The following is a 13,097-nucleotide window of genomic DNA, read 5'->3' on the forward strand; positions in this document are numbered from 1 at the left end:
TTGAACAAAGGCGGTCAGCAAGGAGGGTCGTAACTACTACGACGCGTCTACATCATCTCATCCATTTCCTCGTCCTCGTCGAACTCGCCCTCCTCCTCTGCGGTAGCGTCCTGGTACTGCTGGTACTCAGACACAAGATCGTTCATGTTGGACTCGGCCTCCGTGAACTCCATCTCGTCCATACCCTCACCCGTGTACCAGTGCAAGAAAGCCTTACGACGGAACATAGCCGTGAACTGTTCGGACACGCGCTTGAACATCTCCTGGATAGCGGTCGAGTTACCGATGAACGTGGTGCTCATCTTGAGACCCTTGGGCGGGATGTCACACACGCTAGCCTTGATGTTGTTGGGGATCCACTCGACGAAGTACGACGAGTTCTTGTTCTGCACGTTGAGCATCTGCTCGTCAACCTCCTTCGTGCTCATACGTCCGCGGAACATACACGCGGCAGTTAAATAGCGGCCGTGGCGAGGGTCGGCGGCACACATCATGTTCTTAGCATCGAACTGCTGCTGGGTCAGCTCGGGCACCGTCAGGGCACGGTACTGCTGCGAGCCGCGCGACGTCAGCGGGGCGAAACCGATCATGAAGAAGTGGAGACGCGGGAACGGGATCAGGTTCACGGCAAGCTTACGCAGGTCCGAGTTCAGCTGACCGGGGAAACGCAGGCACGTGGTAATGCCGGACATGGCGGCGCACACCAGGTGGTTCAGGTCACCGTAGGTGGGGGTCGTGAGCTTCAGGGTACGGAAGCAAATGTCGTACAGGGCCTCGTTATCCAGGCACATGACCTCATCGGCGTTCTCAACGAGCTGGTGGACGGACAGCGTAGCGTTGTAGGGCTCGACGACCGTGTCCGACACCTTAGGCGACGGGCAGACCGAGTACGTGCACATGATACGGTCCGGGTACTCCTCACGAATCTTGGAGATAAGAAGCGTACCCATACCGGAACCGGTACCGCCACCCAGCGAGTGCGTGATCTGGAAACCCTGAAGGCAGTCACAGCTCTCAGCCTCCTTGCGGACGACGTCGAGAACCGAGTCGATAAGCTCGGCACCCTCCGTGTAGTGTCCCTTGGCCCAGTTGTTACCGGCGCCCGTCTGGCCGAACACGAAGTTGTCCGGGCGGAAGAGCTGGCCGTAGGGGCCGGCGCGCACCGAGTCCATGGTGCCGGGCTCCAGGTCCATGAGGATGGCGCGCGGCACGTAGCGGCCGCCCGTGGCCTCGTTGTAGTACACGTTGATGCGCTCCAGCTGCAGGTCCGAGTCGCCGTGGTAGGATCCCGTGGGGTCCACGCCGTGCTCGTCGGAGATGACCTCCCAGAACTTGGCGCCGATCTGGTTACCGCACTGGCCACCCTGGATGTGAACGAGCTCTCTCATGTTGTCGCTGGTCTGTCAGGAGGATGCAACAAGGCGTCAGCAAAGGCAAAGGGCAAAGATCGCGGGACGTCCCTTCCCCCTTTTCCCCTTCGTATGGCTCTCCGTCTGGCAACGCGCCGAGGGGGGAGGGGCAACAATGCCCCCCCCCCCCCAGAGGGGAGACTGAAGGGGGAGGCGAGGGGGGAGGGTGCAGTCAGGAGGCATGGGCTGTACCTGTTGCTGTACGTGCGCGGCGGCGGGTCCTGCGGCGGCTCTTGGCTGGCTGGCGCGGGCTCTGAGGAGAATTCGGACTTTTGGCGAATGAACCAGCCTGTGTTGCGCCGGCCGCGTTGGGACGCGCGGGAAAAATTACCGCTGGCGTCAAATTTGGGCTTGGCGCCGTTTCAAAACGGCGACGACCATCACTCCTGCACCATACGTCAGTCAAGTATAAGCGCGTGGACAGGCCGGCGGATCTGAAACCACTGGCTGGTTTGAATTTTAGGACGGGTGGCACGGCGATTTAGATACCCGTTTGGCTCGGAACCAGGGAGGGGTGAGACTGCTGGCCGCGCGCCCGTTTATTCCGGTTCTACCGCAAATTTTGCGGTGGGGGCCGGTAATTTTCGCAGCGCGGCGGCGTAAATTACCGAGCCAAACGTGGAAGGCGGTTTCGCGTTTGAAAAAGCGCGCGTAACGGACGCCGCTTCCCAGGTTGCTTGTTGCCCTTGATGCCAAAGCTCGAGGCAGGGCGTTGTTGGCGTTCGGAGGCTAAAGTTATCGCGCGTGAGGCGCAGACACTGCGACGGCGGTGCCAGTGCAATTGCGGCCGCTGCACCGTCGCAGCTAGCGGTGGGTCCAAATCCACAGGCATCAGTGCGTCTGGCACCGTGCCTGCTATGTTTGACGCACGCAACAGATATTTATACGTCGCCATTCGTCCATGGGATGCACATTGTGCAACCACAAGCTCTGCAGGCCTTGCAGCCACCGCTTTCCTGCGCAGGCAGGTGAGACCGGCGGGGGCGAATCTCGGCGGGGCTGGTTGGTCGTGGTGTGCGCCACACGACAAATGGGCCACTATTGAGAGCACGCATATCCGCCGCATTCATTCATATTGACGAGACACGCTCCGATATCAGTGTTGTTAAAAACCCACCTTTTTCGACAAAGTTGGGCGGGTGATTGAATCTATCTGGGGGATTGGGTGAAAGTAGGTGGGTTTTCTATTTTTCATAAAATTCGACAATATAGGCTTCTGATTGGCTCGTTTGGTCATAAAATAATTTATCCTTGGCCAGCTATTGGACTGTTTGTCCTAATATTTGCACTGTAACTCTACATTATAGGCAAAAATAAAACCTGTAAAAGCCAAATATGCTGGCGTAGGGTGGGTGGGTTGCCCCAATATTCCTTTGTTCCAGTAAGCAAAAACCCAGCTTTTACAACCCTGTCCGATATGCTGCGCCGCGCGCTGCTCCAATACTTGCCTAAGGCGGCGCTGCCCGCGCGCGCTGTGCGGCTGCACCAGGCCAGAGTCTTCTCTTCGGCCTTGCCCGACGGCTGGGAGGCAATCCGCCGCAGGAACGGTGCGTACAGTAGCCACTAGCGTGTCATGCTGTTCTTCCAGCACTGATAAGCGGTCTTGGTTGCTGCTGACTGAGTAGGCGAAGTGATGTACTACAATAAGGAAATGCGCAAGACTGTGCGTCACCTCCCGGGCGTGAATCCGCAGGAAGTGGCTGCAGCAAAGCCCACGGAGCCCGAGCCGAAGAAAGACGAGAGCCAGGAGACGACGGCGGCCACGCTGCCCCACCACGAGAGCACGGGCAACGAAGTGTTCGTCCCCATCAACTTTGACACGGCCATGTCCATCGAGGGTCACGACTCACAAGTGGTGCACGTACGACAAAGTCACTGGCTCTGCGTGGTTCGGTCTCGTTGCCACACGATCTCACTCCGTCTTGTGGTGTTGCTATTCTGCAGATTGAGCTTGAGCCCGAGCAATGTCTGCGCGCGGAGACGGGTGCGATGATTTACATGACCGAAGGTGTGGAAATGGAGACGACCACCGCTGGAGGTTTCGGCGAAGGCATGAAGCGGTATGTCAATATGTTGCTTTGTTCGCTTCAGCATTGGGCTTTGTTATTCTAACATGCAACTGCGCTATTGACATGTTGACAGCATGATGACAGGAGAAAACTTCTTTGTGTCTCGCTTCACGTACCACGGCAGCGAAAAAGGCAAAGTGGCGCTTGGCACGAGCTTTCCTAGCAAGATTGTCCATCTCCGCCTGAGCGACTTCCTTGGCGAGTCTATTATCTGTCAGAAGGGGGCGTTTTTGTGCGGATCGGATACCGTCAACATCGAAATGGTTTGTAGCGGCTTCAAGCTCGACGTGTAGACGGGATAACGCCGCTAACATCCACCCCATTCATCATACCGAAGGAGTTTGCCAAGAAGTTCGGCGTTGGCTTCTTCGGAGGTGAGGGATTCATTTTGCAGCGGCTAACAGGAAGTGGCGATGTGCTTGTTCGCGCCTCTGGAACGTTGATTGAGCGCGAGCTGCAGCCAGGTGAAGTGCTCCGCATTTCGAGCGGCTGTCTTGTCGCGTTCGAGCCCAGCGTGCACTACGACATCACCATGTTGAAGGGAGCGAAGAACGTACTGTTCGGCGGAGAGGGGTTGTTCGTGACGACGCTCACCGGCCCCGGAAAAATCTACCTGCAGAGCCTGCCGTTCGACCGCGTTGTCGGAGAAATGGCCTCTCGAATCCCCCACGGCGGGTCAGGCGGCATGATGTTCCCGTTCATGATGGATGGCGGCGGTGGCGGCGAAGGTGCGAGTGCTGGTGCATCGACTGACGTCGGCGGAGACGAAGCGTTTTGCACCGAAAGTGCCGGAGATGATGACTGGAGCGCCAAGGACGACGATATTTATGGCGATCGCAGCGAGGATCCGACCAACGGGAGCGAGTTCGACGACGTCCCCGCTGCGGATTCGCAGGAGTCGGGTGGCGGCGGCGGCGGCGTCATGAGCTTTTTTGACAGCCTCTTCGGCGACGATGATGAGTAAGGCTCGCACAGCGTAGATGAAGCTGCGTACCAATTCCGACTGGTTTGCATACGGGTAGCGGCAACTTGCCGCTACATGCAGCTCAGGGCCGTTCCTAACCGAGCTACGGGAATTTACCATATCCTGGTGGTCACTGGCAGAATATGGGAGAAATTTTGAGGGTTCTCAAGGGAGAAACATCGATTGAAGTGCTTTGTTGTAGCTATCCACCAGTGTTTATATCTAGCTGTTGTGTACTTTGAAGCAGCTGCTTTTGTAGCAAGCTGCATCAATTGGTTACCCCCCCGTCTAATCTTCTGCTATTCCCTCCTCTTGCAAGTACAGAGTCCAATCACTCAAAGTGTAATGCCGGTAGAACTAAAGCATTACAGAGTAATGGTGAAGCCTCCGCGGTATTATCTTCATTAACGATGCTGCGTGGTTGCTATAGTTTTCGTAATTTTGACTAATGATTGAATACTGGGTCCGATTTGAGATAACGCTTCGTAAACCAATTTACTGTTGAGGTTAACAATTCGATCTATACGGCGTGCAGTAGCAGTATGACTTCGCTTTAGCTTCATATACTTCAAGCAACAACTTACTTGCGCACCAGACCATAGTTGGGGGGGGCTATTCTCTCACAGCCCTGCCTTGCATAGCAGTTCAAGCCTCGGCTCCTACTCAAAATGAACTTCTCGTTTGCCCTACGATGCCGCATTTGAAGGAAAGGCTGCTTAGCCGTCTATTCCTTCGTCGCTTCGGGTTCCCCCAGCTCTTCCCGTTCGCCAAGTACCTCAGTCGAACTCAGGCCAACCAGATCTCGCACATGTCGAGGTGAAGCCGTCCATGTGGGTGGTTCTCCTCGATGTTGCCTGGGGAATTTGTGGCCTGCTCAATCTTCTCGAAGCGCTCGACGCGGATATGCCCGAGCGCCAGGAGCTGATCGAGGCCTTCATGATCGTGGCATGGATCGTCCTGCTGCTCCATATCATGGTTTTCCTCTAAGGTAAGGTGCCAGCTGCGTGCCTACAACCAGTTCCGTGCCTACTTGTTTTAGCCAATTAGCATCTTCTCCTTGTTAAACTCTCGTAGTCTATTGGTAGATTTTTCCAGCGTCACATGCAATTTCCGGTGATGAGCCTCCTAGGATTTGCATAGCATACAAAAATGCTATCAAAAAGAGGCAGGAAACTGGCAGCTCACTCCAAATCAACAAGCTTTTCAAAACAATAACAAGAAGTTCTGCAAAATTTACACGGACCAGCGTGAAGTACATAAAATCAGCCCAATCGCTCAGATTTAGCGGGTGCAATCAGATTTCAGAATGGACAATTCAATGAAAAGTTATGCCACAGCAAGTCCGCAAGTTCGAAGGACGGCACGAAACTGGCAGAAGACCTTACTTCCGCTACGACTAGCCGCTGTCAACGAAGAAAACCATCCTCACTGCGAATTTACACGCGATAGCCGAGGAGGAAGCTAAGGCGTGGCAGAACGAGGAGGCGGACAAGGCGCTGGAGATCATGGGCAGTATCCAAGAACAACACGAAGAATTTGAGTACCAGCGAGTGCAGCGGGAGCGGGAGCTTGCCAAGCAAGACGGCGGACGACTTGTAACTTTTTGCCGCCGTGTATTAGCTGTCTACCGCGGCCTCGAGGAAGATTAACGGGTGTGAGAGCATTAGTGGAGTCGCCCCGGAGTCGCCGAGCATCGACATCCGCTTCTTCTCCTACAAGGCGTGGCAAGTCAGCGTCCTCCTCCTCCTCGTACTCAACGGGTTCCTCATGACGCTGTTCCTGGACGAGATGTATGAACCCCAGCGCCACATCTTCTACGACTTTGTGGTCGTCAGCAGCACGCTGCGCATCGATTTAAACACGCCCAGCAGCGTGGTGGAAACCTTCAGCGAGGTGATGCGTTTGCGGTCCGAGTTCGCGGCCTCACTGCACCAGCACCTAACTCCCCAGGAGCTCACTATTGCCGACCTTCAGGAAGAATTAAAGGCGCGAGACGCTGCAGGCTCGGGGCTCATCGAAGTGGACGAGCTCCGATCTGTGCTCGAGAAGTTTGGCTTCCGTCTCACGCGGTTCCGCTTCAACAGCGTCGTGAAGATGCTGTCTGAGACCAAGGTTCGAGGTCACGTACAGCCAAGTCGTTCGTCTTGAGGCGATGACTGAGAACGAGCACCTCGTTGAGAATGTCCAGGCCGCTGAATACCCGGCCCACCCGCTACTGCGACCAAGTGTGCTGATCTATGACAACGTGGGGCAAGCAAGTGCACTATCGCAGTCGAACTACAGTTTATTCGCTTCAACGCGTCAGCTCCCGCTGGCCCAGTCAAGCATGAAAGCGGAGCCGCACCCAGACCACTTCGTAGCCCTGCAGAGATACCGGTAATGGGGAAACAACACACGGAGCTTTTAAAAAAGTTATGCTCCGAATTCGGTTCCTCCAGCCGTTCCATCCAAAGCTGTTCACAGGGTGTGGCTCGTGCTGTCCGAGCCGCTCGCTGCCGCGAAGTGGGTGTTGTGCAGCGAGCGCCTCGAGGGTTATCGCATGCGCGACACACTCGCGGAGTTGGTGCTCAGCTGGCGGCGCCCACGCCGCCCTGTTCTTGAGACCACCGGGCGCAGGCCTCGAGCATCGATCGCTTCGATCTCTGCCGGCGTGGTCCACATGTGATGACGCCCGGAGCAATCCTGGATCCGATTGCAGTGCAATCGGATCCAGGATTGCACGCTTGCTGGCAGCAGTCGCCGCGGCGCCCAAATCCCTGCCGCAAAATCCAATCTAAGTTACACTAGGTGTGGTACGTGTAGCTGTCGTCGCCTGCTTTGCGCTGGTCTCCGCGGCCTTCTTGCCTTTGTCTGCAGCCAGCGAACCAGACGTGGTCTCCGATGTCCGCCAGCCGCTTTAGCGCTGCAGTTTTGTGGTCGCCGCTTTCGGCGAGGCTGTCCGCGATACGAAGCACGACCACCAAGACGAACTCAGGAATCCAGGCGGCATATGAGCCTCCGTCCAGCCACAACGCCTCGAGCGCAGCACCGCACTCGGATGGCTTCACCTCGCTCGCCGCGTCGCCGGCAGCGGATCTGGCCCCAGCCGATGATATCTGCGCCGCAGCAATTTCTGCAGCGCCGAGCGAGTAGCGAGCGAGCAACACCCGCCCCACCCATGCGTGTAGCAGCAGCGATTGAGCACGAGGTGCAAGCCAAGCTCGCCTTGCGCTGCAAGGGCAACTTTGGCCAGTACAGTGTACCAGCACTCGCGTGATTTGTCGCCTTTCTGCCCAGAAATGTCCGCAAACAACGCTCCAAAAAGTGATGCCGGCACTCCAACGCGGACGTAAGCGCCCCTGACCGTGATCAGCGAAAGCACCGCCCTGCAAAGCAAAGCCAAGAAGCTCGCAAAAGGCAAGCAAAAGCGCAGCAACTTACATGTACATGCAAAGCCGCCGCCAGAGCTCACCACGGGCGGCTTATCGCCGGATGATTGTGCCATCGCCAATTTATGTAACTCATGTGCCCCAAATTTCACGTTAAGTCGCAAATTTCCGCTCAGCCGACCAATCAGCGGCTGCAGAGAACCACCGCGTTGCCAGAGACACGCCGCCAAAGCTTGGATTACGCGCGGCTGGCGATCATCCATCCGGCCCAAAGCAAACCTTCATTTCGGAATTCACCGTCAGGCACTCAGATCACCACCACCGCAGCGCACCGCACTTTCCAAGCCAACATGCCGCAGCCTGTCGTCGTCGCCGCCGCCGCCCCCGAGGAGCACGCGCCGCTGCAGCTGAACCTGATCCCGCGCCTGGCGCGCAAGGAATCGCAGCGCGAGATGCCCGCGGCCATCAAGGCGCCGCCGCTCACGCCCGTGCGCGTGGAGCCGCTGCGCTGGTCGACGGCGTCCTCCTCGCTCTCCTTCCTGAGCAACATCGACCGCCTCGAGATCAACGAGACCGTGGAGCGCAACGGCGTGACCTACTACGTGCTGGAGGTGTTCCAGTTCCACTACAACTCGCGCCTGCCCACGAACGTCAACAACCCGCGCATTGCCGTCACGCGCCTGTCCGACGCCAGCGAGACGCGTGAGCCCGACTTCCGCGTGGAGCGCCGCTACTCGGACTTCGCCAAGCTGCGCCACCAGATCAGGCTCTGGACGTGCCCCAACGCGCAGTTCACGTGCCAGTACTGCTACGAGTACGGCCGCTACATGCGCTTCAAGCTGCGCCAGCCGCGCCTGCTCGTGTCGCTCACGGCCAAGAACGTCGAGAAGCGCAAGGAGATCCTGCAGGAGTTCATGACGGACTTCGTCGACCTCGCGCAGAACCCTTCCAAGAACACGGTACACCGCTGCGAGGCCCACCAGCACGTGCCGGCCTTGCTCGAGTCGTTCCTCCGGGATTGAGCCTGCGTTGATCCTGCATACTGTAGTTTTAGTATTAGACACTTTAATTTATCCAAGTCAACGTGACTTTTAACCGCCATATCGTATCTTTAGGACGTTCTCCAGTTCCACATCTACATTGCAATATATTGTGGTCCAACATGGAGGAGGAGCAGGGCCTCCGAAAATAGCATTGTCAATAGCATTATTTCAGAAAATAACAATAAATTACGCATTTCGGCGGGTTCAGCCATCTACCGTGATAATTTATTGATGTGCTTTGTGATATTACATAATTTATGACAGTTACCTTTATATAATAATGTTAGCGTTATACCAGCCATCTTCTCGCTTCCAGTCGTTCAGAAGAACTGGAATCACTGGTTGTCTGCGTTGCTAGTTGCAGCTCATTTGGCAGCGCTCACTCTTCAATTTTCACTTCTCAAGCCTCCAAGACCTCATCCAGCATGGTTCGCGCTATCCGCCCCCCTCGCCCTACCTACACGAACTCCCAAGTCTCGGGGTTTTACTTCCGCCCGTGTCGCGACGAGAACGACGAGGTGATTCTCGAGTATTTCCGTTGCCGTTGCGGCACGGTTCGGAAGCAAACCCATAGGAACGGGTACTCCAACCTGATGCAACATATCAGGCGGGAGCACCCTAACTACGAGACCGTCATGCTCGACACTACGACGGCGGAGACAGGCTCCCTCGTGAACTTCGTCCGCCACTCGGCGCTCAACCTCCACGGCTGGATGGTTTGGATTGTCATGTGCAACCTGCCACTCTCTTTTTGCGAGAGCCGAGAAGCTCGGCGGTACGTGTATGCATAATGTCATTGTGTTTACATTACTACGGAAACTAACAACTTTACTTTATGGATGTTATTCAGCTACTCCAGCCTGGACCCATCTCGGAGGAAACGCTGCGGGCTGGCATGGACGGGGTCGTCGTCGCCGTCGAGCGTTCGATTGCGTCGGAGCTCCCAGCACGCTTCGGCATCATGCTCGACGGCTGGTACACGCATCTGTGCACTACATCGCCGTGTTCGCGTGCTATGAGGTGAACGGCTGTCCCAAGACAACGCAACTCAGCATGGCCCCGCTGCTGGACGCGCTGGACGACGATCTCTCCGCGCAGGGCCATCTCGGTTTCTAGCGACCATGCTGCAGCGCGATTACGGCGTACAGCTGGCGCAGTGTCGCTTCCTCGTAGCTGACAACTGCGCCGTAAACCGGCGGCTGGCAACTCTTATGAGTTCAGGCGGACATGGCGTCGCATGAGGAGGACCTGGCTGCTGTGCAGGCGCTCATGGTAAAATTGCGTACTCTCACCCAATCTGCCAAACTACGGTAAGCGCCAATGTGTATGTGTGGTGTGTCAATATGTCTCTAACACAATTTGTGTACTTTTGTATTTTTTTTACAAAATAGGTTGAAAACGCCACTTCGGCCTGTCATTCGCCTGGACACGCGCTGGAGCTCTACGTTCGAGATGGTACGGCGCTACCTCCAGCTCCTCGAGTTTCTTGACGCCGAAGACGACGGCCTCATGGACCTGCTGCCGCCGCCGGCGATGAACAAGCGACTGCGGGCATTGTACCAGGAGCTGTGCGACATCGAGTCGGTCTCGAAGGCCCTTCAAAGCCCCGACGTCGACCTGCTGGACGTTCACGAGTGGTTCGACGAGCTGATCGCTGTCAAGCCACAATATGGGCGCTACATTGGTAAGTTTATAACTGTTGAATTTGTGTTCAATATTTTCACTACCAATTGTATAATGGTTTTTATTTTGCAGGGCCTCGGGCCAACATTGTGCACAACCCAGATTTTGAGGCTGGGTGTGTACGCGTTCTCCGCGGGAAGGCGCAGCGGCTGACGCGTGCTGATAAGGCCGCTTTGCAGCCCTTCGAAGCTGCCAGACCGGACGACGCGGCCGCGAGTGAAGAGGAGGAGGATCCAGCCGCGTCGTTCGTGGAGCGTCTTCGGAAGCGCCGGCGGCTTGCACAGGACCGTGTCAAGTATAAGCAGCTGAAGAGCATCCCACCCACGTCGAACGTGGTGGAACGCTTCTTCAGCATTCATAGTGGCATTATTTATTGTGGTACGTTGGGGGCAATGTCATAATGTACTGTTGTATTGGTAGGAGCGTCAGGGGATAATTTATTCTGCAACGACCAACCTACTAAATAAAAATGCCATATTCGGAGGCCCTGAGGAGGAGGAGTTCGAGCTCGTCTGCTCGCTGGACGCGTTCCCCACGGACGCCGCGGCGCGCCAGCAGCTCTCCGTGTCGGCGGAGACCTTCTCCGTGATCAAGCGCCAGCTGAAGCACCGCCAGTTCCGCGCCGCGCTGCGTCTGCACCGCGAGGAGAAGGCGCTCAAAAAGTACGTGCCTCGACTCGGCGGGCGGGAGACCATGTGCCAGATCGCCAGGTTCGTGGACTTCTCTCCGTGCATATGATGACGCGGCTGCTGCTGGACGCCAAGTACGGCTGGAGCAAGACCACCATCTCCAACTTCTTCAAGGAGGCCATGAAGGACAAGAGCGAGCTGGACGAAGCGGAGCCGCCGAACCGCCGAGGCCTCTCGGAGCACGAGTACACGCGGGTGATGCAGGAGATCCGCGAGTGCATCGATGGGGACGTGTACTTCTCACCGTTGGCGGATCGCATCCGCCACAACATGGGCGTCGAGTACGAGTATCTGCTGCTGGAGACGTTGCGCTGGTATTCGAGAGCGAAGACGTGCTTCGAGAGATGGGGTTGTCCAAGACGCCCGATGTGAGGTTGTTGCTTCCGATCGGTGTGAAGAAACCCAAAAGCGGGCAGCTGCATGTGGTCAATTGGGTCGATAGCAAAGCCATGTTTGGCGACCGACACACACATGAAAAGGAGAACGCGAGTCAGGTGGGTCGCGGTGAATGCTGTCTGCGTCTTCACAGGTGAATCTAACTGCTTCGTTGTCTTGTTTAGCTGCAAGGGTATGTGGACCGTTATGGTCCCGGGATGGTGATATACTGGTTCAGCCACGTCGAGCAGCTTAGCTCTGACAGCTCTATATTGTAGATTCGTTCCCGCAAGAAATCTCACTTCCAGGAGATTTTGATCCACTCGCAACGGTCACGAAGTTGGGGGAAGGTGAAGAGCTAGTGTTGCAACCTGCCAAGATTCAGACGGAATTCGACGAGGACTGGAACCCGGTGCGAGCTATAATTTTCAGCCCGTGATGCTGGAGTTGCCTTCCCCATACTTAAGTACAAAGCAAGTTGAAGTTGCGTACCGCTAAAATGGTACACTGGATCAGCTACATTTGATTGGTGGACTGGTTTGCATACGGGTAGCGGCCAGTTGCCGCTATCTGTATATAAACCGCAATAAACGTGTTTTCGATCCACCACTGCACTTGTTGGCGGAAAAGCGCGTGTGAAGGCGAGGCGAGCGCGGGCCCCTTCGTCTGACTCCTCGCGATACCCCTCCCTCTCTCCCTGTGCTAGCGCCATGGCGGACGACGACGGCTCCTCCGTGCGCGTGGCCGTGCGCATCCGGCCGCTCATCGGGCGCGAGAAGGTCGAGCGCTGCGACGAGTGCGTGTCCGTGCTGGAGGAGGAGAACCAGATCGTCATGGGCAAGAACCGCGCCTTCACGTACGACTACGTGTTCGGCAAGTACGTGCAGCAGAGCGACATCTGGCGCTGCGTGGACCCGCTGATCAAGGCCACGTTCGACGGCTACAACTCGACCATCTTCGCGTACGGCCAGACGGGCTCGGGCAAGACGTACACCATGGGCAGCGGCAGCTCGGTGCACATTCCGCCCGAGGACTACGGCATCATCCCGCGCGTCATCAGCTACATGTTCGACCAGATCGACGCCAAGATGCAGGAGAACGTGCACTTCAAGGCCGTGCTCAAGATCCGCTTCCTGGAGATCTACGGCGAGGAGATCCACGACCTGCTCGTGACGCTCGGGGACTCCTCGGGCGAGAGCAAAGTCAGTCTGCGCGAGGCGGAGAACGGAGAGGTGCAGGTCACGGGCGCGTCCGAGGTTGAGGTCGTGGACTCGGACGAGTGCATGCGACTGCTGGAGAGGGGCACGCTCTGCCGTACGACGGGCAGCACGCTCATGAACGCGCACTCGAGTCGGTCCCACGCCATCTTCACTGTCACTATGGTGCAGCACATCCCTATTGGAGAACCGCCCGCTGACGGCAAGGAGATGCAGGAAGGAGACTACGAGACGAGAAGCTCGTACTTCAACTTTGTGGATCTTGCCGGTTCCGAGCGTC

The 13,097-nt window shown here is 56.7% G+C and overlaps 5 protein-coding genes across 5 annotated transcripts; 4 read left to right on the plus strand and 1 right to left on the minus strand.

The window, feature by feature from the left end:
• Positions 1-47: 47 nt before the first annotated feature.
• On the minus strand, positions 48-1,388 carry PHYSODRAFT_507388 (hypothetical protein; the record flags this gene model as incomplete). Its single annotated transcript, XM_009531627.1, has 1 exon — positions 48-1,388. One exon carries the CDS (start codon positions 1,386-1,388, stop codon positions 48-50), a length of 1,341 nt encoding a protein of 446 aa, XP_009529922.1.
• Positions 1,389-3,234: 1,846 nt separating this feature from the next.
• On the plus strand, positions 3,235-4,442 carry PHYSODRAFT_509459 (hypothetical protein; the record flags this gene model as incomplete). Its single annotated transcript, XM_009531628.1, has 4 exons — positions 3,235-3,270; positions 3,354-3,469; positions 3,552-3,741; positions 3,816-4,442. 4 exons carry the CDS (start codon positions 3,235-3,237, stop codon positions 4,440-4,442), a joined length of 969 nt encoding a protein of 322 aa, XP_009529923.1.
• A 1,306-nt stretch (positions 4,443-5,748) lies between these two features.
• PHYSODRAFT_250966 (hypothetical protein) lies at positions 5,749-6,822 on the plus strand (the record flags this gene model as incomplete). Its single annotated transcript, XM_009531629.1, has 4 exons — positions 5,749-5,767; positions 5,892-6,037; positions 6,063-6,530; positions 6,562-6,822. The coding sequence occupies 4 exons, from the start codon at positions 5,749-5,751 to the stop codon at positions 6,820-6,822; spliced, it is 894 nt and encodes a 297-aa protein (XP_009529924.1).
• A 1,338-nt stretch (positions 6,823-8,160) lies between these two features.
• On the plus strand, positions 8,161-8,832 carry PHYSODRAFT_505906 (hypothetical protein; the record flags this gene model as incomplete). The annotated part of the gene is made up of 1 exon (XM_009531630.1): positions 8,161-8,832. The coding sequence occupies one exon, from the start codon at positions 8,161-8,163 to the stop codon at positions 8,830-8,832; it is 672 nt and encodes a 223-aa protein (XP_009529925.1).
• Positions 8,833-9,278: 446 nt separating this feature from the next.
• PHYSODRAFT_334361 (hypothetical protein) lies at positions 9,279-12,039 on the plus strand (the record flags this gene model as incomplete). Its single annotated transcript, XM_009531631.1, has 11 exons — positions 9,279-9,628; positions 9,704-9,776; positions 9,874-9,961; positions 10,070-10,163; positions 10,245-10,537; positions 10,609-10,871; positions 10,957-11,250; positions 11,301-11,506; positions 11,551-11,719; positions 11,786-11,810; positions 11,879-12,039. The coding sequence occupies 11 exons, from the start codon at positions 9,279-9,281 to the stop codon at positions 12,037-12,039; spliced, it is 2,016 nt and encodes a 671-aa protein (XP_009529926.1).
• Between the last annotated feature and the right edge of the window lie 1,058 nt (positions 12,040-13,097).

This window comes from Phytophthora sojae (assembly GCF_000149755.1).
Source record: "Phytophthora sojae unplaced genomic scaffold PHYSOscaffold_5, whole genome shotgun sequence".
Taxonomy (NCBI): Eukaryota; Oomycota; class Peronosporomycetes; order Peronosporales; family Peronosporaceae; genus Phytophthora; species Phytophthora sojae.